The following is a 26,531-nucleotide window of genomic DNA, read 5'->3' on the forward strand; positions in this document are numbered from 1 at the left end:
AAGTGAGATTTTAAACTAAATCGTAAAAAATATCGTTGAGGATTGCGTTTTTAAAAAATAAAAAGCAGACAAGAGGGTACTTTTTTGAAAACATATAATTTTAAAGGCTAAACTGTAATTTTGTCAAACATTTAACTGCGTTTTTAACAATTACGTTTTCAAATCGCTAATTTTAAATCACAAATCCAAACAAATCCGGTCAAAAAATAATGCACTGACTTCTCTATATCAGAATACAAAAGAAAAGTTCACAGGAAAAGAGATGATCCCAGATGTTTCCTTTTGTCCTTTCTTATCATTTTATTACCGGATCAGAAAGGGAATTAGAGGTGGCCGAATTGGTGAGGCAATTACTGTTTACAGGTGATCAAATATATATATATTTTTTTTAATAAAAAAAGAAATGAATTCAAACTACCATATAAGAATAGTTTGTGAAATGGATGGCTAGCTCCCAAAATTTTAAATTTTTTAAAATTATATATTTTTTATGAGATACACCCTTCAAAATTATTATTTATTTTAAGTTTTGTCTAAAATTTTAGTTATACGATACAAAAGAGATGTATACATAAAGGGTTGGTTTATGAAACTTTGAATGCCAAAAGAGTAATTGGTTTATGAGGTTCATAAGTCAAGATTCTCTTATGCAGCAGCTTGAACTGCAAATTCTGTCAAGCTGAGTTGAAAATATGCAGATTTTTCTAATATCTTGTACTTGTAGATTCCAAGAAGGCCCTTTAATTTTTTTATTATTATTTTTTTTTAGCGGGAATTAATGGGAATTGTAGGGAATATTTTCACTCAACCAACCCATCGGATATGGGCTTCAAGGCCAATGACAGGCTCATGGCCCAGATAGCAAGATTCTCGAGATTGGGCTTATTCCAGGACCGAAAGTCGTCACCCATTACACAGCCCCGTGACAAACACCTCTCGGGCAATCGATCATGCATACCCAGGACAAACACCTCCCGGGAATATTCATTTACGGAAGATTCCATTAATCTTTATTCCCTTATCTAGGAAAGCATTATTGGAATAAGAGTCTCAATCTAGCTTCAATTAGAACTTCTTGAAGAATTTAACATAACAGTCTTACTCCAAGACTAAGTAAAGTAGAACTCCATATCCAATTCAAACTCTCAAGACCCCCACATTAAGTTAAAGAAGGAGACATATAGTCTAAGTCTAACTTTACTCTTCAGCCTATAAATCGGCCCATGCACCAAGGCATAAAATGATCTCTCTCATATTGAATATTCAAATACTCAGGCTGAATTATTGAGTTTTGTTCGTCAAATTGCTCTTCTCCAAGGAACTGACTTAAGCATCGGAGTTTTTCCGGCATGAACGAAAAAAGAGTTGAGATTATGTGATTATGCTTGGGTTGTTTGAAGAATATAAAATTTTGAATAAAGTTGAAAAATTTTGAGTTGAGTTGAGTGTTAGTGGTGTCAATCAACTAAGAAAGAAAATAAAAATTTAGAAGAATTAGGAAGAATTGTCTTCCTAAACAAGCTCTAGCATCCTCATCCATTTTGCTCCGTGCGGTGAAGATAATTAAACAAATTAAAAGCTAAAAAGATCAAGTTAGTTTAAATTACTCGAGCACAGCCTGTTCAGCAATTGAGCTCCTCAAGAGCCTCTCAAAATTAAAGGAAATCTCCGACCTATGTTTGAACTGTATAACCATTTATTTGAACAGGTAAATTTCATATGAACTCTTTATTCTAAATTCTAATGGGTACCATAAGACATTTAAACAAATTAAAAGCTAAAACGACAAGGCGTATTACATTTTGGACACTTTGTGGCCGTATCTTTCTTTGAGAAAAGCCCTTTTGTTGCAAGGTGTAAATCATGCACATGGGCCTAAAGGCATTCAGATAACGGCCCATCTTAAAAGTTATACGACAGATTGAGATTATCATTACACGTGTAATTCCTAATCAGATACGCTTGATTGGCATCATCTGATTTGTCCTTCTGAAACCTCAGTTGACGTACCCTGTCATCCCTCACCACCACCCGATACGGGAAGTTGCGAAATCTCCGGCTCTCCTACGGCCGCGAGTACAGTAAACCCGGCCTCCATCGAAACCTCAAATCTATTTTCATTACGTGGTGTAACGCATTGGAGACAAATAAGTACTTGCAATGAAACTATTCTAATGAAACCGTAGAGGAGCAAAACCCTCTATATTTCTCATACTGTGAGAGCCTCTCTCTCTCTCACTCGCACAGTGCCACTCTGAGCTCTCTCTCTGTTTGTGTGACTCTGAGGAGACGACGGACCCAATTCAACGAAAAGGTTAGTTTCAGTAAGCATTTCATGGATAATTGTCTCTGAAGCATGAAAGGTTGTGTTTTTTTTTTGGGGGGGGAGATAATATGTGATTTTCTGTTTGTTGCTGTTTGGCTGCTGAGAAAATAATGCAGGAAAATGAAACAGAAGAAATACGAACTAAAGCGTTATATCTTTTGGGTTGTCGTTTATTCTATGGGAAATTTTATGTTATTGCAAGAAAAGACCAAAAAAAAAATGAAGCTTTAGAGGTTTGAACTTTCAGTTTCTTTATAGGAAATAAGAATCGAAAAATTTTGTTCTTTCTTGGCTTGTTCGGTTTCAGAGTGATTTGATTTCAAGACCCTTTTATCTTTGGTGGATTACAGTAACTGCAAATGTGAATTTTCCTTTTCTTCTCTCTTTAGTTGCTGGGAGAATTCTAGAAAAGGAAAAAGATGTCAGATAAAATGCCGGATTGTTATATTTTTGTCCCATTTTCTTTCTGTTGTATTTATGTTTTTATTTGCGGTTTAGTTGAGATTCTCACTGCTTTTGTCAATGACGGAAACCGAGAATGAGATAAAACTGAGGAACTCAGAATTTTTGTTTTCTTTTGTTGTACTCTGATTTACTCAGCGGCCAAACGGTGTTTTAGGGTTCTTGATTTTGATATTTATGTTGTTTTCTATCCAAAGATGGGTGGCTCAGAAAAACATAAAAAAGGCAAGCGAAAACCCCAATCCAAGAGACCCAACAGCAGCAGTGACAACAACACCAACAACACACCTAGAACAACGGCGTCCAAACCTGAATTGGTTCAAACTCTATCTGATAAAAGTACTGAATTGGTTCGAGCACAATATTATCCTGCTCCTAGTGAATGGGACCCAAATCCTGAACTGCGTCAAGCACCATATGGTGGTCCAGGCAAGAATAATGACGTCTGTAATGTAAAGCTGAACCCGTATGTGAGTTTGGATGTTGATATGAAAGACTGGAAATTCTATACTGAGGAGCAGTTAGAAGAGTTGCTTTTAAGGAAACTTGAAGCGATTTACAATGAAGCTTATGTGAGGTTAATGTCGTATGGTCATCCACCTGATGTTGTGCTGAAAGCGATTTTGACGAATGGACATGGGTTTGGTAACTTGGATATTTTGACAAACATTGTGCAAAATTCGCTTGGTTATATCAAAACTGGCTTCGTAATTGATGATAGACCTTATAGAGGACAACAAGTTTTTGGGGATATGAAGATGTTGGTTAAAAACTCGCTTACAGTGATGATTTACTTGCTTCGCCAAGTTCGGCCCTACTTGATCAAAGGAGATGCCTTGTGGTGTCTCCTCATGTGCAATTTTCATTTGGGTGTAGCAAGTACCATTAAACTGCCGTTTGTGACAAATGAGGGTGAGAACCAGGGGTTTGAGATTAACAGGTCACTTCATGCACCTTCTGGGGTTTGTAAAGTTCAAGGGGATCAGCTTCCTAGTGATGACAAGGCTCATGATTTCAGTGAAAATGGTCCTTCTGAGAAACTTGATGTTTGGATGAAAAGAAATCCAAGTATTGGTAAGAGCTATAAGCTTACACCATCCTTGGAAGCTAAGCTGAAAATGAACATTGGAAATTTTGCAGCTGCTTGCCGTGCTACCGTTAAGATGTCTCCAAAACAACTGCAGGCTTCTAAAAGCTCTTTGCCAAGCAAAAAGTCTACTGAATCATTTGAATGGGAGGACTCTTGTATGGTTAACTTAGTTTTGAGCAGCTTTGGTAATTTAAGTCTAAATGAGAAGTCAGAGAGTGAGCCCCTAGATCCTAAGGTTGAAATCATCTCAAGGTTAGTCCACAATATTAAAGAGATCAAGCAACAGGTAAAGGAGCGCAAGGAATGGGCTCAAAAGAAAGTGGTTCAAGCTGCTAAAAGGCTCAGCCTTGATCTTTCAGAGCTCAAGATTTTGAGAATGGAAAGGGAAGGAAAGCAGCAGCTAAAGAATTACAAACTAGAACTTGAGGAAGAGACAATGAAGAAGCTTATGCAACTGGAGGATGATCTTAGGAAGACAGGTTGTCAAGCTGACCTTGCAAACGCGGCAGTCAAGAGACTCAAGGTTGAAAATGCAGAAATTAGGGCAGAGGTGGAAGCTTTTAAGTTGAGTGCATCAGAGTCGGATAAAATTTGTGTGGAAGTTGTGAGGAGGGAAAAGAAGTGCCTGAAGAAGATTTTGGCCCTGGAGAAACAGAACAACAAATATCGGGATGAGATTGAAGAAGAAAAAAAGCTGTCCATGCATTTGCATCAGCAGTCAGTTGACCTCAAGAAGGCTCAAGAGGAAATTGAGGTGCGTTACTGGCTTCTGCTGGAAAGTAGACCTAACTATAGCTTTTCATATTTCCCGTGTAAAAAGAAGAGGGCTTTATCCATAAGCATAACTAGATGCATTTCTGTTCTGGATGTTTTCACTCTCTCTTTTCTAATATTTCTGTAGGGATGAAAATTTAGTTACCAGGATAGGACAGTTCATCTTGGCTGCAGTATTTGTTGACATTATAGAAGTAGAGCTTTGTTTTATTTTATTTGGTGTTATTTAACCGGGTCTTGATAATGAACCTAGTTTGCCCTTCATACACCATGAGATTGATTTTATTTTTGTTTGAATTAAGTTTTCAGTTTTTTCTTTCTAGTCTTTGGTGGGGATATCTTTGCTTAATCGCAGTTCAGACTTAGCCTACCTTCCTATATTATCATCACCTAAATATGCTCTTCCCATATGCATGGAGCTCCTTTGTGTTATATGCTAGTAATTTAATGTTTATGCCCCACTTATCCTCAACAGCATGATGTGCAGTTTTCAGTGAGTTTCTTTAACTGGCTAGTGGATTCTAGGGCTATAAATTTTGAAGAAATAACTTGTTAACAGTTGCTTATTCATTCTTGGTTTTTCCTGTTTTTTTATCATGAAAAAAGGAAAAAGTAAAAAAGCCAGAACTTTAATTATGGTTAATAGAAATCAAGTTTACAGAAATAAAACTGCCATAAAATGTGTTTGATATCTACCTGTATTGTGCTTCGGTTACATGTTTCTCAGTGAGACATGAATCTGTGCATCATTTATCTAGGCTGCACTGCTTTCCTCTGAATTTTAACCCACTTGATAAGGGGGGGGGGGTGGCATTTAATCTAGACAAGCTATTGCTTAATGCCTGATTTCAGAGACACAGACACAGTACAAGAAGAGTAAATAATGTATAGGACATGGATATTGCATGATATTGTGAAGGACATATTCTTTTGTATGCATAATTGTTTTACAGTTAACTTTCATTTCTTTCTGATTAATTTATTTACACTAATATGTTAAGCAACACATCCCACTGCTGCACCCCCAATATGTCCGTATTTGAAATTTTACTGATTATACATGTCATGTAGAATTAGGTCAACCTTAGTGGCTATCCAGGTAGGGTCTTTTAGGTTGACATGCTCTACTGTAATTATCTGATGCTTTATTCACTCTTATGTTGGTTTTTAAATCAATGTGTACTTTTCATTTCTTAAATGATTATCTAAAACTGTTTTTGAATTTGATAGCACCTATATATTTTATTCCATTCAGGGTAAAAAATTTATGAAGTTTTAATTACAGGTCATGTGGAGGCAGGGAGTAAAGGCTAAAGAGCTTGCCATAGCCCAGGTGCAGGAAGAACTGAGATTAAAGGAAGAAGTGGAAGCCAATATGAAAAGAAAGCAGCACGCATTGCACCAAAAGATGGAGCTAGATTCTCAGCGTTGTAAAGATGACGTGCAGCGACTTGAGATGGAAATATCCCATCTTGAATTGTCGTTGGATTCCAGCAATCCGCATTATCAACAAGATGTTTTCTTCACAGGGGAATTAGGGCTCGCAAGACCAGAGAGAGACGATGCACTTGAGATTATGCTTCCTGATTCACTAGATTTATCTGAGGAAGAAGTAATCCATGATCGAGTTTGCTTGATCTGTATGGAAAATGATGCTTCTATTGTTTTCCTGCCATGTGCCCACCAAGTTCTATGTGCCAATTGCACCGAGAATCACTGCAACAATGTGCAAGCTAAATGTCCATGTTGCCAGGACCCAATTGCACAGAGAATCCGTGTTTATGGCTTAAGCTCATAGATTCAGATTGACATATTTCATTGACTGGTAAGATCCCACCCAAACTATGTAATTGAAATGTCTTAAATTCCTGCTCTCATCATTGTCATAATCATCATTATTTGCATTATTTGAAAAATGAAATTACTCTGATTTTTTTTATATAATTTTTATAGCATAAACCTTTATCAATGTAATGGTTGTGGGAACTACTTCCAAAGTGGTGAAATACTTCCCACAACATACTGTTGGTGATAAGCCAAAGGAAGGTGAGAATCATATCAAACCATCATAAACCTTTGTCATGAGTTTTGATTCATTAATTTCTCTATTCATGTATGTGTTGTGTTATCACATGCACATGCTCGCATTTCTGGACCGTCGCGTCTCACCGACCTTATTTTTAATGATGTTTGTTTTCTATATGTGCAGAAAGTTAGAAGGCAAGAGTAATCCAATGACAGTTCGTGGTTAATGTTACAGAAGAAGAATACATATTCCTATAGTATGACATGCAAACATTAAATATTATGTAAAAATGTGAATAGCCCTTTGGTTTTGCTTCTTCTAGCCTAGTTATGCTGCTCTGTATCTCAGTTTACTTTCAGATATATATCCAGTTTTTGTACATGGGGAAGCTCTTTTTAATCAAAGTAAAATGACTATTAATTACACTACCCTTTGGTTTTCTCCTCGGTATTTAATTGAGTTTTTCATAAGTGGCAATTCAGGAAAAGCTTCAACCATGGTCATTTAATCCAACTGGTGAGAACGACAACGTTTCACTGCTCTCATTTGGGTTAAGATTGACGAGGGACGAGCTGGTGCTTTTCTGGGTAAATGGTACCTTGAACTCAATTGGCATTAATCTCCAAACCTTTCCAATATCAAGAATTTAGGGTTCATTACCCCAAGATAGGGATTTCCTACAATTCTATGCTTGGAGCGGGGAAATTTGTAAGGGGACAATAGAGGGTTCTACTTACCCGAATGGCCCCCCCACTCTGGTAGATGACTAGGTAGGCCATAATTTATTTAAGTAAATGGGTCTTACATATGATCTCTCACATTATCCGTCCCAATTGCTAGTAATTCGGGCAAGTAATTGTTGTAGATCCTTATCCGATTGGGCAGAAGAGAAGTTCTCTTAATGAAGCTTTGCCCAAGACAGAGATAATAATAGGGAGCATTGATTGTAGGGAATCTCGGTCAATTACATCTTCAAATTTTCTTAAGGAAGATCTCTTGGAAACTTAATAACACCAACCAATTCACCTCTTACTGAGTGGCCAAGAATAGCCAAAAAATTTCCGTGGATTTTGTGGTAGTCAAGAACAGAACTTCTATGCTAATATGTAACCAAAACCTTGAGATTGCTTTTTCAAAAAAAAAAAAAAAAAAAAAAATTATAATAACTATTGTAAACAAAAACTATCATTTGCCAAAATAAATTACAAAAATAAAAAATAAAAAAATGGTATTCAAGAAAATGTATAGAATAGAAAACAAAAGCGTCATTGAGTGTGGCAGGGTTTAGGATCTATAGTATAGTGTCCCAGCCGTCCAGTACGATAGAGATTTAGTAACTTAGCAGCAACTTTATCTTGAGCCTCCTCACCAAGTTCCATAGGAATCCTAAAAGCTTCACGCAATGCTGTGAATTGTGTCTCAATAAGCCTGCACATGTCCTTCTCGTCTTCCACATTACCATCAAAAGATGAAATCGTCTCAAAGAGAGTTCGACGAATATCATGCACTATGAAATCCTGCATCAACAAGCATGAATTCAATCTCAAATAAAGATAAGAAGGCAAAGGAACCAAAAACCTAACATCAAAGATAATCCCAGTTGGAAAAGATATTCATGCTAAAGCGAGTTTTAATATCTGCTTTTAGAAACAATAATGATAATTGCAACAGAACTAGTTGGAGGGATTCTTTCTGGGGGCAGCAAGATTCCTATTTCTATGACTGTTTGAAGGAAGCACCAAGTAACAAATTGATTGATGTTATTTCAGGGATATTTCTGAATACTATATTTTGATTTATCCCATGAGAACTAAACATGGATAATAGTTACTTTATGATCTAAATATTTGCTACTTTCCTATATATTATTGTTTGAATTTGAGTTATAGATATGCCTTTTTTAACTTTTTGGTACTTGTTATTTATCTTCTAAATCAAAAGATTATATACAAATGTATAATTATCGCTTAATCAATTTATAGTCCTAGTCAAATCATATCTTAATTTTTCAAAAATTTCCATATTACCATATCAATATCATTTCGTATCTTTGTTTCATGTTTCCACAAAGTCGCAATTTTGTATATATCTTACTTGCTAATTTTAAACTAACTTGCTCAAAAGTCTCCCCTCCAACTCCTCTTGTTATCCTAAACCAGTAATAATGTTATTTAATAGACTACTATACGACTGTCATACAACTGGGATGACATAGCTATGAAAATTAATCTTTTTTTTTTCTTTTTTTTATCTATTTTACAAATGTTGATCAAATGACTGATTTTCACTGTCACATCATTAAGTTATATAACAGTCTAATAAACATATTACTCTCCTAAAATGAGAATTTTATGTTCCAGTCCCTGCACATGCGTTGCTTACAACTATTACTGTTGAGATTCACTGCCTTCCGATGTCTTACATAGCAACTACAGAGAGTTACCAAGAAGAAAAGGAAACATAAATAGATAAATCCAAAAGAAGATAATTTACAACAATAATTCTTTTTAGATATATGATAAATTAATAGCTGATACCTGTGTGTGATCTGTGGGGTATTGTCTTTTCTGTTTCATGTCCAACTCAGAGCTACTTAAACACTCTGGTTTGTCATCTACGAATATTCTGTCATTCTCATTCATGGCCAACTTTGCCCATTTCTTGTATTCATCACTTAAGTTGAGGATAGCCAGAAAATACTGAGCGATTTCCCTTTCCCCTACTAAGCAATCTCTAATTGATCCTACAGTTTGGAATAAGCAAAACCTGAGCTGACATTGATCCAAGCTTTGGAATTTTCAACAATCTTATTCATCCAAGATTAGCCACTGTAGTCTATGCAGAAGTACTCAGGTTACAGGCCAAAGTAATTCTAACCCACAGAGTTAAACCAGCTACAGGACTCATCAAAACCCATGGAAGGAAAAAACCCTAGTAGGTATAGTCATACCTGTTAAAGCTAACTTGGAGCAGACCTCAGTGTCAAGAATTTTAGGAGGCAAAACACCTGGGGTGTCCAACACATAAATATTGGGATGGCTACCAATCTGAAATGAAAACTAACTCCCTCTTACAACAAGATTTAAAGGGAAAAAAAATCAAAAGATGAGAAGTCAAGAAAAGAAATATGCAGAAACTCTGAATAGCTATTTGATTATCTTATGCCCGTTTGTTGTAGAGAAGCTAGAGCAAATTCAAAACCAACAAAGTTGTACTCCAAATGTTTTATTCCTTTTCTTTTATTGGATTCAAATGAAGCATGAAAGGGAGTGATAACCACGGACAATAGATTTTTTGCTTCTAGGACATACAATGTACTAATAAATGAAGGACACACCTTCAAGCTGCTGATATCTTTCGTCTCACCTGGGTGAGGACTCACTATTGCATGTTTCAACTTTCCTTTCTCTACCGTCCAAAGATTAAAACATTAGTAATAAAATAAACATTTACAACTCAAAGAATAGAAGAAACTCAATTCCCGCAAAAAAATAATAAATCTTGAAACCAATACCTGCAGCACTAATCCTCCCAATTTGATGCAATGAGTTGACCAGGGCGGACTTACCGACATTTGGAATCCCAACAAGCATTATTGTTGTAGTATAACTAGAATGATCTGTCTTCTTCAATTCTCTGACTTGGGCTTGTAAAAAATTTAGGAACTGTAAGAAATGAAAACTCTGATTGCTACGGAAGTTATGAAAAACAAAAACTAGATTAACAGAATCAGTAACAAAACAACAGATATAAAGTTTAAACTGATCAAGTTGGTATTTTGAAAAAATCAACATACTAATAGAGACACGTTGTAATCACTAGTATATGCATTCTCAAGTAAAATAGGATAGAAGAAAGACATAGCTCAGTGACAAACAACAGATTATACCGCCTTATTTATATTTGCCGATGAGATCCACCTCTAGGCACTTCCACCCCAATAAGAAGGTGATAGAGGGTAAACTAGTGGGTTCAAGACAAATGGGGTGTTTGTGTAAATTATGGAGCATATATATATATATGAACGTAGTGACACTATTACAACCACTGGATGCCATTATCAAGCAAAACAGAACAGATGCAAGACAAGATATTTTTTACATATTTAGGTTGGTTTTAGATATCTAACTAAAATGAAATCACACACTTCAGTTCCTCACTGCATTTCAATGAGATATTAGACGTGTCCACCCACATGCAAACACACACAGAGTCCTCACGACAATGATGTAAAAGTATCAACATAATTTTATTGCATATAGTACTACAGACATCGATTCAGCAAATAATGTTGAGACTCAATTCATAAGCTATTGACAAAATGCCATGCAAAAAACTACCTAACACATAATGGAATACTCCCAATGTTCCAAAGAAATACATACAAAGTAAAAGAAAATCACATTACCTGCTTTATATTTTCCTTATTATGTGAATTCACTCCATAAGATATGCAGTTTTGTTGCTCGAAGTACCTTATCCACTCCTACAAGCCCAAAAAGAGAGAGAGAGAGAGAGAGAGAGAGAGAGAGAGATTATTTGAAGAGAAACAAGAGTGATCAATGACATGAATTAGAAATGACTATAAATTTTCATTACAATGAAAGTATATATAACTACTAGAGAAAGCTATTTTTGCCTTTTCTGATAAAACATGTCTTTTTTCTTTCATCAAAAGGATTAGAAGTCCCTCAGATGTTTCATATTTAATTAGTTTTAAATACTTAATGACTTCAAGATTGATGGCTATTTCTTTGAGAAAACATGAGAAGAAAAATACCCACCTTCATTTGAGATCGGTTTGCAAGATCCATCTTGTTCATCACTATGATTCGCCTTGGGGAAGATGGGTAGTTTCTTAATTGCTCATACTCCGATGACAATGGAATCTAGAAAGCAATAACAATAAATATTAAAATAATGCAAAATTTAATGAATGTTCCAGATCATCCAGTGCCCAACAGAACGGGGTAATAAAAAGGTTGTTAAAAGTTTCATTAGCTGATATTTAATAAAAACATCATAAGATACAATTCTAGATAACCATTTTGATCTCAAATGTAGCGAAATTTCTTTTTTGACCCATTAAGAAATTCACTTTTATAAAAACCGAGCAAGCAATTTTCTCTTAAAAGAAAGCAAATTACTCAATCTAGCTAAGGAAAATGAACCTACTTCAAAAGAAACAGAAAGAGTATCATTCTCTAAACATAGAGATGAATGACGGCTTTGGATCATTAAACAAAACTGAAGCCACCCCAAACCCAGATTTCATTCCCCACCTACTCCTCTGTGGATTCAACATTCATTAGAAACCCAAACCCAGATTTTAAAACAAGAAACTCTCACATACATTTCATCAAACATTTGGTATACGAAACCAAAAGGACCTTTTCAAGCTTATATAGACAAAGAAAAGTTGACAGAAACGGGAGGTACCCTTGCATCTCTGACTTCAAGAACGAGATCAACCAACGGGATTCGCTCAGCGATGGCACGAGAGGCTGCGGCCATGTGAGGGCCGTACCAGCCTCCGCCACTTGACCCGTTCTTTCTGGCTGCTTGCTTTACCGCATCGCCTATTTGCCTCGCCAAAGTAGCCGTTGCCATTTTGGCTGGAAAATTCAAAAAGTGGTTTGAACGTTACTTGACCCTAGAGTTTAGTTTTTAGGTAACTACTTGAGAGATTTTATTATTTAATGATCATAATTTTCAATTTCAATCAAAGAATTTCTTTGAGGCTTTGGAAAATGCATTAGGCCCATTCCGTAAAATTTTGATTACCAAAGTGTTTTGTACAAAAAAAAAAAAAAAAAGAGAAATATTTTTATAAAAAAAAATCAAAATTTGTTGTACAAGAGTAGCGGCAATGCCACTGTGGTGGTGATTCGATAGCCCTAACAATGGCCACAAAATTGTGTGACGGCCACCGTGAGGCCACCAAATGTGATCACCACACAACACCACTATTTTTTGTTTAATTTCAACTTTCTAAAATATTTCTTATTTCTTATTTTTTGAGAAATATTTCGGATTTTGAAAATAGTATTAACGGTGGAAGCACTTAGTGTTTTGCGAAAAAGAAAAAAAAATCAAGTGACCAATGACAACCCCCAACAACCTACCTAAACATGTAGGTCTCATATATGCTCTCTCACATTAAACAATTTAGATAAGTAATTACTATAAATTTTCATCCGGAGGTCAGTTGGCAACGATCACCTTTTTTTCAAATGGATTAAGCCTCATTTACTTTAATTTTCTTTTAGCTATTATTCACAGAAAACAATTTTGCTTCAAATATACAAATATCTATCACATATTTGATCAAAGGCTTCTAATCATACTAAAGGACACATTTCAAGAGATTATAAAAGGCTGAACCTAATCACCCATAACATTTGGTTAGGTGTTCCTCCTAAGGCTGGAAATGGCATATAGTTTGGGGGAAAGGTGCAGAGTTCTCGTTAGTAGTTGATCAAAACGAACTGATCTATGTCTCCATTACAAATCTCACCTTGTAAGGTTTTTGCTTGTCTTTGGACTCAATAGGGTGGGATTTTTTGAGACATGATTTCAGATTCACCGGTTCCCCTGTCAATACAGGTGAGGGAACTGATTCAACTGAAGACTTGGTTCCTCTTCTCCTGTGTTCAAGTTGCTCAAGCCAGAACCGGATATTTGCCCCACCAAATAAAACCTTCTTTTTCTTAGCATATATATAAGCAGCAAATGCATCGAGGGGGCGTAAGAAAACCACCCGAACAGCATCTTTATGAGAAAAGGCTTTTGTCCTCTTGGGATCTACAGTGCCAAATGGTCTAAATCTCTTTACCAGCTCCTGCTTCGATGGCAGCTTGAAATCCTTAGGAAACTTTATACACAAAGACGAAGAAGCAGCAATGGTGGCAAGTGCTTTCAATTTCTCTACCCTTTGTGACTTGAATGATGAATTAGAACAAACAGGTGGACATGATTTTGGACTCACTGGTTTCCCTGTCAACGATGTCGATGGGACTGAAAATTTCGTTCCTCTTCTCATGTGTTCCAGCGGGTCGAGCCAAAACCGGATATTAGCCTCACCAAACAAAAGCTTCTCTTTCTTAGCATATTGGCAAGCAGCCATTGCACCAGTTGGGTGTACAAAAACCACCTTGGCAGCACCTGTGCAAGAAGAGATTTTTGTCCTCGAGGAATCTACTGTACCAAATGGACTAAACTTTTTGATCAACTCCTCTTTTGACGGCAGCTCAAAATCCTTGGGAAACTTCATGTGCAAAGATGTAGAAGCAGCAATGTTGGCAAGTGCTTCCAATTGCTTACCCCTTTGCGACTTGAATGATGTATCAGAACTAACAGGTTGGCACGATTTCGGATCTACTGCTTTCCCTGTCAACGAAGGTGAAGGAACTAAAGACTGGGTTCCTCTTCTCTTGTGTTCAAGTGGGTCAAGCCAAAACCGGATATTTGCCCCACCAAATAAAACCCTGTTTTCCTTAGCAAATTGGTAAGCCGCTAATGCATCAGTTGGGTGTAAGAGAACAACCTGGGCAGCACCAGTATAAGAAGAGATTTTTGTCTTCAAGGAATCTACTGTGCTAAATGGGCTCAATTCTTTTACCAACTCCTGCTTTGATGGCAGCTTCAAATCTCTAGGAAACTTCATATGCAAAGTTGTACAAGCAGCAAGTGCTTCCAACTGCTGACCCCTTCGCAACTCAAATGATGAATCTGAAGTAACAGGTTGATAGAGCTCCTTATTCTCCTTATAGCTGTCTCTAGAAGTGACACTAATGCTGGGTTCTTTGTTGGATCTAACGGAGGTAGTACCAACGCCATCACTAGGCAGCATCTTGATTTTATCAACAGTAGGGTCAGATTGTGATAAGCATATTTTGGCTGCCAATCTAGAATCAACCTCAATGACATTGGCATGAGTTCCAATAATATGATTAAACGCTGATTGAGTTGCAAGAGGTCGATGTAAATTCAAATTGCAATCAACTTCAACACCCTCATCATCTTCCCAAATACTTACACTTCTCCCAGTTTCCTGTCTCGTGACACAAGATATGCAGGCCCTAGCATCATTTAGCATATCAACTCTTTCTTCAGGCTCCTGAAGCTTGGCAATTTCAACAATGTGACCATGGTGAGAAAGATCAGACAAAGCAGGCCCTGAAATATAAGAATCGGATGAGTTTTCCTTGCATCCAGTTTTATTTATCTGCAGATATGCAGTAGTTGGGATAGTCTTGTGTAGCTTAAAAGAACTACAAGAAACATAAGGTTGATGATCAAGCTTCCTTTTTAGCCCCAGACAGTTAACAGGATTGTCTGTGTAAGATACAGAGGGGCCAAAACTTTCTCCACAGCTTTGTTTTCTGTCAACCTTCATACTTAGCTCAGACTCGATACTCCCAGGATGAGAAAGCTGGCCTTCAATGGGTTGCGAGCATTTTTTCAAACAGATGTCAGTAATGTTTTGGAAAGACAAACTTCTGAACCTCAAGAGATTCTGCTCCACAGTATTCAAGCCAACTAAATAAAATGGATCTAGAGCAAGACAATGCAAGTTTACCAGCATCTCATCGACTAATTGTGCCTTCTTTTGCTTAATTCGAGTCTCTGAAATACTGCAAAGTTGATGCTCATTAAAAGATTCTTTCAAACCAGGAATTTCAGAGTTCGTTCTGTTTGTCACACCAACTGCCAGGTAAGATACAGAGGGGCCAAAACTTTCTCCACAGCTTTGTTTTCTGTCAACCTTCATACTTAGCTCAGACTCGATACTCCCAGGATGAGAAAGCTGGCCTTCAATGCCTTTAGGTTGCAAGCATTTTTTCAAACAAATGTCAGTAATGTTTTGGAATGACAAACTTCTAAACTTCAAGAGATTCTGCTCCACAGTATTCAAGCGTTTTCCAACTAGATAAAATGGATCTAGAGCAAGATAATGCAAGTTTACCAGCATCTCATCGACTGATTGTGACTTCTTTTGCTTAATTCGAGTCTCTGACATACTGCAAAGTTGATGCTCATTAAAAGATTCTTTCAAACCAGGAATTTTAGAGTTCGTTCTGTTTGTCACACCAACTGCCAGCTTATTTTCCACTTCCTCAAAGAATAGCTGAGATTCATCTTCCAGTTCTAAAATATCTGATTCATGAAAAACTGAGTTCTTTTTCTCACTACCTAGAAAGACATTCAAACAGAAAGAAGTTACAACCCATGAAATCAGCCATCTGGTAAGTAGAACACAAGCACCCGAGCTGGATATCCTGTGCTATAAATCCTCAATATTAGGAAATAATCCCACAAACAGGACAAAAGCCCATGTACATTTGACAAAGAGATTAAACTAAACACTTGAGAGTACCTTCTAGCATCAGATTAGTCAAAAATTCACAGAAACATCAAGTTTGTACGTGGAAAAAAAGGGGGGAAACATAGCATGCAAGAGCAACCAACGAAAGAAAACAAGAAAACAAGTTTGCAAGAGCATATATAACCACCAAACAGAGAACTTGTGGATCTTGGACTCGGTTCTAGAGTTTTGACTTTATCAGGGTCATTTTGCCTGCAAAATCTCCTATACTCGCACTACTCACTAACCACAACAACTAAACCCTTATAATAAGACTTTGATGCAAAGTCAAAGACCAAGCAAAGAAGTATACACCAACCATTTCGTTAATGACCCCTTCCCAGACTAGATTAAAAAACAAGTTCCAAATAGAAAATGCATAATTCAATTACAAAAGAGACCACACAAATACAAGAAAATTTAATCAAACCATACCAACCAATTTGACCAACTAAAAAATCTCATCTACCCCAAATTGTTCCATAGATTTGCTTTTCAAATCACAGCATCCACTCCTTCCACGAACCCACATTGTCAAAACAACAAAGCGATCCAATGACAACAAAGCAACCATCCACGATTATCAGATATTCAAGTATACAGAGTGTAAGTAGTTAAATCGAGCATTGGAATAGTAGTAATACGAATGAGCAATTGATATAACATATTTATCGCCCAAAGCCATAAGCTTAAGTCTCTGGGTTAAAACAATGTCCGAATATATCATATCAAAACCACATTTCAAAGAATCTCCAGGTGTTTTTCTTGTTTCATATCCAATACTTCCAACAAATACTCAAATTATCATGGACATTGCATAGACAGGAGTGTAAGAATGAGTAGTTCATATGTTATATCAAAACCTCTTACTTAAAGACTCTACAGATACTAAAATCAACATAGGCATTGCATAGAAAATTGATTACTCTAAAATCCAAAAACAGAGACTCACTACCTCTTCTTTGGCACTGTCCCTTGTACATTAATGTCCGCTTGGCCGACCCATACCCACGAAACGCCTGAACCTGCGCGACCGATCTCACCGCCTCAACAAACTCCGTCTCCTCAACCAAAGGCGACACACCCATCCTCAGCACAAACCCCAACACCCCAACCGCCTGAAACGACGTCGTTCCCCTCAAATCCCTCGGACCACTTCTGTTCGTCCTCTGGCAAGGACACGTTAGGCTCCGAAGCGTCCTCCGACCGAACACCTCCAGCGCACGATCGAACAGCTCATCCTTGTTGTTGCGGACCATCGAAGATCGGAAAGTGTGGTCGAAGGGCCGGAGCTCGGAGTTGAGGAAGTAGCGATTGGGTTGGAGGTCGAAGAAGGATACGAGGACGCCGAGGCTGTCGATGCGGAGGACCACACCGGGCCACCATGAGTGAGGGAACACAACCCTTGCCCATACGACGTCGCCTCTCTGCATCGTCGCTCTCTCTCCCTCTCTCTCTCTAACAAACACACAAACAAAACACTGATTTGTTTTTTTTGTTTTTTTGGTGGATTTGAACTTTTTTCCGACAATTGAGTGCGCGCAATGGCGGGAATTGTTAAACGATTTTCTTGTTTATTAATTTCTTAATTTAAATATAAATTTTTTGGTATTTTGTAAATTACTGTCAATTTTCTTTCAATTTATAATAATGAGGAGACATGCATCTTTGTTTTTAGCAAATACTTGTATATTTGTCTTTGTTAACTTCCTTACATTCTCGTGTTTCCAAAGGGTACTTCAATCGGTTGTAAACCGCCTTATAAGGCGAAAATCACTTGTTCGAATCCTCCCTCTAAAAAAAAAAAAAAAAGCTTCCCTACATTCTCGCTTTACAGAAATTCATTTGATAACGGTTTTAAAAACACTATTTTATTTTCAAAATAATTAACAAACAATTTAAAATATAAAACATTTTTTTAAAAAAAATCAAAACTCAAAAACACTTTTTCAAGCTAGCAACCATGCACCCCAACATTAACAAAGAAGAATGCAAACCAATTTGCATTTAACATGACAATACTAACAAACCCGTAAATCATTGTTTAAAAAAAAAAAATAAGTAGAGCTTTGTCGAGACTACCATATCAATATTGTAAAATAGTTAAAGAATGAAAATATAACTTCTAGCATTTCAATGATATAGACATTTTTATCCTACAACTATCCCACAATACTAAAGTGACAATTCTGATCAACCCTTTGATTTTTTTTCTTTAAATAATGACGACTCTAAAGATTGGTTGATTTTTTTTCTTTAAACAATTACTCCAAAGATTGGTTAAGACTGTCATGTCATCATTGTGAGATTGTTATAGAATAAAATTGTCGTATATAAAATTACTCAAAATATAATATATATGCATTAAGGTGGACTTAATCCTCAGCCTGTAAAATGGTTCATTCTCTGATTTTGCCAAATGGTATTGTAGTCACATGATGGACAAGCTTTTGCTAGTAGAGCAACAACACCAGAATTCTTGGCAAAAGTTAGAACACATGATTAAAGGTGCAAATACTACAAAAGGAAAGATTTTAGAGGGTGACAGCCATGGCCATTCTACTTGGATTGATTATATTACATGAACAAAAGGAACTTCACCACTGAAATCATACACAATTTGAAAGCAAAACACCCCTAATCCTGGAGGATAAAAGTTTACAGCAAATATTCTAACTAGCTACAAGCTGGGTTGCAAAAAGGAAAATGCAGGGCCACTTAACATGAGCTTTGGCTGGAACTGATCCCAAACAAGCATGTTGTTAACCCTCACCAGCGTTGCTGTTACACTGTACAAGTGAAAGCTCATGTGAGAAACATGAAAGAGGTAAATTATGTTAAAGCATTATAATATAATCGACAGAAGCCATTTATACAAATTTCAATCAGCTTTATTGACAGATGAGAAACAAGTTGATGACAAATGCTTACTTCCAGGGGTATCTTAAAAGTTAGATCATGCAATCAAATTTCGACCCAATCAAATAGTTTTAACATTTGTAGAATGGAACCTGACAAGGGGATATTCAGCTTTTGTATTATGCTGCAAGTTCCATGGCATATGATTATTTCTTCCTTATATGCACAAACCATTGAATGCCTGGAAAAAGGATTTAATGCAGGTATGAAAATCGAAGATATTTCATCCCACTAGAGTTGCAGTCTTGGATCATTAACTTTTAACTTATGGAAAAACTAATATCATGTTAAACCTTGAATCTTATCTTAAAATATATCACTATAGTAATCTACTGTATTTATTACACCACCCAAATCCATTTAATTAGGCAGGCCATGCTCACTAAGCAAAAAAAGAGTTCATCGGCCAGAAAAGAAATCTAAAGTACAAAAGCAGTTTAAAGTACTTTTAAGATTACAGATTTGCATGTAAAGAATCCAGAAAGGTAAGAAAGAAAGATATGTTGGCTTCAATAGAGACCCACTGAAATAATGACTCAACACAGATGCTTAGCCTACTAAAGGGAGCTCTTCCCCAAAGCAGAGTTACAGGATTCTCCTACCCACCCTAGGAACTGCGAACCGAATCATGCATCTCAATTCGTGGTAATTTCACATTCCGATTCCACAAAACTAGCTATCTCAATGTGCTGTGTTTGTTAATCATGGTTGAATTAAGAAGGTATATGGTTAAAACTTTATAAGAAAGAAAGAATAATACTAGAAACTACATTTTAAATTCTCACAACTTTTCTACAATGTTGACGTGACAGTCTCAACCAACTATCGATTTAAAAAAATAAAATAAAATAAAAAAAATCAAGGATTGGTTATTCAAAAAAAAAAAATGATTAATTGTGGCTGCCATGTCAACATTGCTGGATAGTTATGGAATAAAAATGGGTATATAGCATTACTCTAAATGAAATAATAAATAATATATGAAAAACATAGAAGAAACAAAGAATATAAGGACTTTCATTGACATTTTATGCGCATGTACATTCGCGTGTACGTACATAGACTGTAAATGTGTGTGTGCATGTGCATGTGCATGTGCGTGTACACATGCAAACCATACGGGACCAAAATAAGCTTTTTGACCCGAATTGTGGATCCAAATAATGCCTAGTCTTACATAGGGTGTACCAAGTATAGGATCTTAATACGTCACTAAACCGTAACATGAATCCAAACACAAGTCCCAGACTATCAGTTTTCCTACATTGTATCTAATTAGTTGCTGGAGATTCTATCCTCTAATGACACAGAAAATTATATTACTAAGCACATTATCAATTCTATTTCTAATGAGAAACCTGAGCAGTTCCATATCTTGAATGTTGTCATTCTTTTTTTTAATGTTGCAATGGAGAAGTAGAAACATGATTCATTCATATTTGAAAGTTGTGTTCGGTTCCAGTATTATGTTCAAAGCTTCCACCTACTTTTAGACCATTAATATCTTTGGAGAGAGAGAGTCCAAATTCTTAACATCATGAATAAGAAAGAAAATCTTTGAATTTTTTTCTTTTAATAAACAATCAAAATATCTTTTTTTTTTTTTTTTTTTTTGATAACGTAAGAGAACTTTACTCAGATTAATTGCACGTCGCAAACGTATATTGTACAACAATCCTCACCGTTAATCAAACTCCTACGGGTAACTGACCCCACCCGCCAGAACCAGTTACCAGGAGCTTTCACCCCTAACGGGCTAAGCAGTTTATCCTCATGCCCAGGAGGAAAATAATCAAAATATCATTAAAAACGCAAAAGGCGCAATCAAGTTGCACATGAAGCATAAAAAAGAAACACCTAGTTAGAAAAAGACAAAAGATCAAAAAATTCATGTCAAACACAGCTATCGAAAGGTAAAGAATATTGAAGAAAATAGACTTTATCTCCACAACGGTCCTCCCAAGGTCCTCAGAACTTTTATCATTTATTTCCCTCTAAGATACCACAAAAGGCATGACAGCACCATCTTACGGGAAATGCTAAGTGTTCTTCTAGTGTTTTCCTGGTGTCCTCTCAACTGTGATATAACTTTTAAAATCACCAATAGATTAAAAGTCAATAATAATAATCTCAAATTCAACGGTGATTTTAAAAGCCACATTACAGTTGGAAAGACACTAAGAGAACACTAGAAGAACACCTAACATTTCCCTCATCTTACTCATTGCTGCACAATGAGGAGCTATTGCAGCCTAACTCATGCCAGACCTTCCAAAACAGAGAAGCATAAGTAAAATCAGAAAGCCCCCAATATGTAGGGACCTAAAGGCTTCATTCCAAACCTACTTGGGGAAGGAGAAGGGGGAGTGAGGAAGGGTAATTGCCAGCTTGACTAAATCATATTTTCCACTGCATATCAACTACCTTATAGAGGTATGTTGTATAGAGAGAGGCTTTTTGGCGATAGGTAAAGAATATGGTATTTTATTTTGGCGGGTGGTTGGTGCACTAATGTTGTCATTGGGCCTCACGTGGTGAGTTTATGGAAACACATGAGGGGCTAGGATGCCTTCTCTAGTTTCTTAGTATTGAAGTGGGTGATGGCTCTCAAACCAGATTTTGGCATAACATTTGGTTCGAGGATCACCCTTTATAGGGAACTTTTTTGGAGTTATTTTGCCTTGTATTGTAAGGGATAAGGATGCTCTGGCAGCTGACCATATGTTTACTCACAATAACAAGGTGCATTGGGACATAAATTTTATCACATTGGAGGATGATTGGGAGGTGGATTTTGTATTTTATTTCTTTCATGTTTTGTATTTCACCAGGATGGGCTGGGGCAGCAATGATAAGTTCTATTGGATTCCTTCAAAAAGAACGACCATCAGTGGTAAGTGCTTAATAAGAAGATGAGGTTCACCACCACATCATTGCATGCATAGTCTTTTGAGGTCAAAACTTTTACAAAGTTTTCCTTCCCAATGTTGACTCCTCCTTCCCTTGGAAAAAGCATCTGGTCTAGGCTTGTCTGAGGGTGGCTTTCTTCACTTGGACAACATATTTAGGAAAAAACTTCACTCTGAATAATTTTATCGTCACATCATAGTGATGGATCGGTGTTGTATGTGTACCACTTAGTTCTACTGGCATCATCTCCACTTCACATTTTCTGATTGTACATTTCTTTGGGAAAAGAGAGCCAAAAAAAAAAAAAGTAGGATTGTACTGGGGGGGCCCTGTGGGGGGAGAAAATTATGAACTGGATAAACATGAAAGATAAAGATGCAGAAGATACAAGAATTAGATCAAGATACTGTGAGTGCAACATATAATAACTGTTAAAATTTCTTAGACCAGCAGAGGTCACCCAAGAAAATAGATCAGAACAAGGTCTAATGGCGTTTTTTCCCTCCTCACAGTAGCAGCAATGTACAATCAAACAATTACGGAACCACATTTCCGTTCATTGACCATTAAACACAAGCAGTTATTCGTTTGTCCACATAACAAAAATAGCATTCACTCAATATCATTTATGGATATTGTAGAGAAATTCGGCTACAGCAAAATGGAACTGTTTTTTTTATCTAAGATCCATCAATTTTTTTTCCTCTAGCATGCAGGATATAACACCATTATAAAGAATGTTGAGGAAATTAAAGTCTATAAGCCAAGCAAATAAGAAGAAAACTAACAATTTAAGGTTCAGGAATTGTTAATATGTCTTCTTACCTATTGTTCCCACATACGTCTATATTCAGAATAAAACAAGTTTCTGATATAAAAAGAAAATCAAAGACAAGGAAGTAAAATACGCAAACATGTCGTTTACTGAATTAAAGAGATTATCACCTTGAATATTCAAACATTTATTAGCAGTCATCATAACATGTACATAAGAGGGAGAATCCAAACCTATTAGCCAGGACCATGTTTGCCGGCACCATGCTTTTTCTGCTGGAATGGATACCTTAAAACACTAAACAAAATAACCACGGCAGTTTGATGATCCACATAAGCACTTCTTTTTCCTACTGGGCGTAATGTTACCCTCAGCCTCATTAGTGCGGGCAACCCCATAATCAAAAGTCAACTCTGTCATTGGGGGTACATGTCTAATTGCAAAAAATGCAATATGAAGAAAGGATTGATTATTGTGTTCATATAAAACTGGTTGCCAGAAAACATTTGGTGAGCAGCTATGATTCATAAATCGTGCTACATTTCCGACATTCTTGGCACTTATGATTAGGGGAGATGGAATTTCGTAATTCTCATCAGAATCATTAGATCTTTCCTCATCCAATAACCCAGGTTCATAATTCCACTTGAATGAATCATAAACACGGGTTGTATCAAAAATAAACTCATCATTTTCACCTTCCTCCCCACCCGGCTTTGCCTTAGCTTTGTCAATAACTTCACCCGCATACTCACATATAAAAGTACCGGCACGAATAGGATCCCATGACCGCAGGCCCCAACCCTTATCCGTCGTTTTAAATACTTCCAAGTGAACTTTCAAAGGCATTTGGGACACTCGGTTCTTGCAGTTAGGAAAGCAAGGACATGTAGGACCACATTCATATATCAAAGGCTTTCTGCTCACAAGAATCCCATTGGTAGTATATGGAAAATCACCTCCATTTTTGGTAACGCAAGAGCAGTTGGGATCTCCTGGTTGGCATGCATTACGGCAGTTGCAGCCAAAAGACGGCTGTGCTAAGTTGAATGATTTTGAATACTTGAGAGTGGGAAAATAAGTGAAATAAGCAGGGCCCTTCTCTTCATCAACATCATTTACAAGTGAAACAGGTGTATTTTCGGCTCCAGAAGTGAGGTCTGGAAGAATAAGTCCAGCCCTTGAAGAGAAGCCTTCCTTCCACTTCTGAATTGATTTCCAAACGGAAAAGGCAGCAGGCTGCCCTGGCAACCTCACAAATTTGTACTTGAATATATTGCAACCAGATTTGCTCTCAGTCCACGACTCCTGGATTTTGTAAAGGCCATCATAGACATAGATCTTTGATGATGGATTAACAGCATCTTTGATACCCCGAACGACTCTTATGTCATTGCCCCGACGAAAGCTTCTCTCCAAAGCGAGATTACCCCTTTCAAGCTTCTGATCAGATGCCTGTTTGTCTTTCTTTCCAAAATTCCCGCCCTGACCACTATAAATCAGAACATTCCCATCCTCTGCATCATCGTCATATCCTTCAGATGAAACAATGCTCAGAGCCACTGGCTCTTCTTCCATATCATCCTTGAGAACCATATAGTCAATTCCACCCATAGACTGAGCATGTAACCCCACCACACACATTTCAAGACGAAAAAAGAAGATGTCCCCAATCTCAAGTCCAGGCAGAGCTCCAATCCTCCTCCTCATGTTCGTCCGGATCCCTTTGCTCATCAAAATATTCCCAGCTTTTAAATCTGCACGCCTTATCCCAGTGCTTCTCTCCTTGGCATCTTCAATTTGGCTGAGCCTCCTCCGAATCGCATCAAATCTCATAAGCACCAGATTATACACTTCCCTGTTACCATCGTCCCTTAGCAATGGACTAATATCAACAACAAAACTTGTACCAGCCCCTTTGCTAGAAACAACAGAGAGAGCAGATTTATTCTTTTTCTTTTGGTATGAGTTGAGGCCACGCAAGTGAGGACCTGCACGTTTTTTACCACCAGAATAACCATCATCATTCCCAGCGTCGCCATTAAAGGCCCCCTGGAATTCTGGTGGTTGCGAGCTTCGGAATGCCCGGAGAGGAGCCGGCATATGACCCACTGGCGTCTGCATTGAGGAAGGACTCTGGTGGTTGAGATCAGGTGAGGCTTGAGATCCTTGTTGCACACTAAATGGATAAAATGGCGTAAACCCAGGAGGGAAAGGGCCATTGGGTGGGGCACACACAAAGGGGGAACCTTGAGGCGTATTTGAGAACACAGGTTTCAAACTACGCAGAGGCTTTACATCCAAAACTCTGGTCTTATCAGACGAGGTTGAAGAAGGAACAGAATTGTAACCTGACCCTCCTTCCATTACCAAAAAAAAAAAAAAAAAAAAAGAAAGCCCTTTCAAACAAAAAACAAAATATGCAAAGTCTCCCAAACTTATCCTCCAAATCTAAAATTTACCTTTCCTTCCTTGAATATTATCTAATCCAAAACCCCTATTTCCCAACCTTCTCCTTCTTCCACTGCAAACCCTTTTAACCAAACAACACTAAGCTCAAAGTTTCACAACCATCTCCTCCAAACCACAAAAATACCCATTTCTCCAAAACCTTAAAAACACCCAACTCTATTTCATGTAAGAACAGAGATTTGGGCCTGAAAGCTGTAACTTCTGTGGCAAGAGAGTAAAAACAGGGTTACCCATTGTGAAAAAAATCACACTTTTAGCAGAAATTACCAAAATAAAACTCAAAATGGAAAAGGCAGATGAAGCATGATTTGGGATTGAAATATTCATGGACATGCAAAACAGAATTAACAGATCAGAAAGTTAAAGCAGAGGTTTTTCTAAAGCAAACGTATTTCCAACTACAAGACAAAGTTCCGATCAGAAGATCGTTACCTGTTATAGTTCTGGGATTGGCTCATCGTTAGGGCTGGTGTTGGAGAGACAAGAGCGAGAGATGAAAGGATCTTTGTCTGTTAACTCGCTCATTTCTATCTGAAATTTCCCTTGTCATCAAACTTTCTCCCTCTCTCTCTCTCTCTCTCTCTCCTTTTTTTTTTTTGTCCTTTCATTAACAGGGGGAAATTACGCTTATCCCATAATCTACCACTTAATTTACTTTAATCCTATTGCTTAGCCACTTTATTACGATTTTTTAATTAAATCCAACTGAAAATTGGTCACTTGGTGACTCAAAATGGCCAAAAAAAAAAAAAAAAACCCTGTATAAGATAAAAATAATTATAAAAAAAACCATAGCCAGGCCTTGGTTCACCACCATGGCCAGCCAGTTTTTAAAAAAATATATAATCTAAGGATTTCTTTAAGATTGTATTTGAGGAGCTTAAAATTACTTTTAACACTAAAAAAGTTTGAAGAAAAAAGTATTTATTTGATAAAAAAATTAAAAACGCTTTTAAGGGTCCAAGAGCTTGTTTGGAATTGAAAAATAAAGTTTTTAGGTAAAAAAAAAACATTTTTAGACAAAAGATTTATTTTTAGACTTTTGCTAAAAGTACAATTTGGCCATTTTTTTTTTAACTTTTTGGACCATAAAAACATTTTTAATTTTTTTACTAAACGAATATATTTTTTTTCAAACAGACTTTAAGGGTATAATTAAATTTCAACAAACATTATAGGGAGTTATAAACATTTTACATCACGTGTAGGTCACATATAGCCCCTTTCGTTTAAGTTAACGAAAATTTTAGAGCTAGATAGTTATGGCCAGTTTTGGTGTGCGTTTGAGGAACCTAAAGTACGTTTAACATTGAAAAAGTACATTTGAAAAAAGTATCAATTTGGTAAAAAAAATTGAAAGTACTTTTAAGGATCCAAAAACCCTAAAAATGACTAGAACACACTTTTGAT

The 26,531-nt window shown here is 36.8% G+C and overlaps 3 protein-coding genes across 5 annotated transcripts; 1 reads left to right on the forward strand and 2 right to left on the reverse strand.

Annotated features, from left to right (window-relative positions):
* The first annotated feature begins 2,083 nt into the window (after positions 1–2,083).
* On the forward strand, positions 2,084–7,106 carry LOC132167761 (MND1-interacting protein 1-like). Of its 2 annotated transcripts, none has more exons than XM_059578787.1 (4): positions 2,084–2,314; positions 2,927–4,632; positions 5,938–6,477; positions 6,862–7,106. In XM_059578787.1, exons 2-3 carry the CDS (start codon positions 2,986–2,988, stop codon positions 6,448–6,450), a joined length of 2,160 nt encoding a protein of 719 aa, XP_059434770.1. In that variant the 5' UTR covers positions 2,084–2,314; positions 2,927–2,985; the 3' UTR covers positions 6,451–6,477; positions 6,862–7,106. The 2 variants fall into 2 exon arrangements, with proteins under 2 accessions (XP_059434770.1, XP_059434769.1); XM_059578786.1 differs by having other exon boundaries at positions 2,085–2,314; positions 2,986–4,632.
* Positions 7,107–7,875: 769 nt separating this feature from the next.
* Positions 7,876–17,506, reverse strand: LOC132174933 (uncharacterized). Of its 2 annotated transcripts, XM_059586694.1 has the most exons (9): positions 17,001–17,506; positions 13,196–15,873; positions 11,463–11,567; positions 11,087–11,164; positions 10,193–10,343; positions 10,016–10,086; positions 9,629–9,725; positions 9,216–9,421; positions 7,876–8,195 (listed from the first exon to the last, which is right to left on the reverse strand). In XM_059586694.1, the coding sequence occupies exons 1-9, from the start codon at positions 17,476–17,478 to the stop codon at positions 7,944–7,946; spliced, it is 4,116 nt and encodes a 1,371-aa protein (XP_059442677.1). In that variant the 5' UTR covers positions 17,479–17,506; the 3' UTR covers positions 7,876–7,943. The 2 variants fall into 2 exon arrangements, with proteins under 2 accessions (XP_059442677.1, XP_059442686.1); XM_059586703.1 differs by lacking the exons at positions 7,876–8,195; positions 9,629–9,725 and having other exon boundaries at positions 9,321–9,421.
* Positions 17,507–18,396: 890 nt separating this feature from the next.
* On the reverse strand, positions 18,397–25,691 carry LOC132179005 (histone-lysine N-methyltransferase, H3 lysine-9 specific SUVH1-like). The gene is made up of 3 exons (XM_059591615.1): positions 25,554–25,691; positions 22,883–25,322; positions 18,397–18,834 (listed from the first exon to the last, which is right to left on the reverse strand). Exon 2 carries the CDS (start codon positions 25,014–25,016, stop codon positions 22,947–22,949), a length of 2,070 nt encoding a protein of 689 aa, XP_059447598.1. The 5' UTR covers positions 25,017–25,322; positions 25,554–25,691; the 3' UTR covers positions 18,397–18,834; positions 22,883–22,946.
* Positions 25,692–26,531: the final 840 nt, after the last annotated feature.

The sequence above is a fragment of the Corylus avellana genome, chromosome ca1, assembly GCF_901000735.1.
Source record: "Corylus avellana chromosome ca1, CavTom2PMs-1.0".
In the NCBI taxonomy this organism is placed as follows: domain Eukaryota; kingdom Viridiplantae; phylum Streptophyta; class Magnoliopsida; order Fagales; family Betulaceae; genus Corylus; species Corylus avellana.

What these genes read in the sequence shown, in the direction of transcription:
- LOC132174933 (XM_059586694.1), bottom strand. Translation starts at nt 17,478, where the DNA reads ATGCAGAGAGGCGACGTCGTATGGGCAAGGGTTGTGTTCCCTCACTCA. An exon ending in ACAAGCAAAAACCTTACAAG is followed by an intron (nt 11,568 to 13,195) that starts GTGAGATTTGTA and finishes ATTGCTTTCTAG; the next exon opens with ATTCCATTGTCATCGGAGTA. An exon ending in ACCCCACAGATCACACACAG is followed by an intron (nt 8,196 to 9,215) that starts GTATCAGCTATT and finishes TTGTTGATGCAG; the next exon opens with GATTTCATAGTGCATGATAT.
- LOC132167761 (XM_059578787.1), top strand. Translation starts at nt 2,986, where the DNA reads ATGGGTGGCTCAGAAAAACATAAAAAAGGCAAGCGAAAACCCCAATCC. An exon ending in AGGCTCAAGAGGAAATTGAG is followed by an intron (nt 4,633 to 5,937) that starts GTGCGTTACTGG and finishes TTTTAATTACAG; the next exon opens with GTCATGTGGAGGCAGGGAGT.
- LOC132179005 (XM_059591615.1), bottom strand. Translation starts at nt 25,016, where the DNA reads ATGGAAGGAGGGTCAGGTTACAATTCTGTTCCTTCTTCAACCTCGTCT.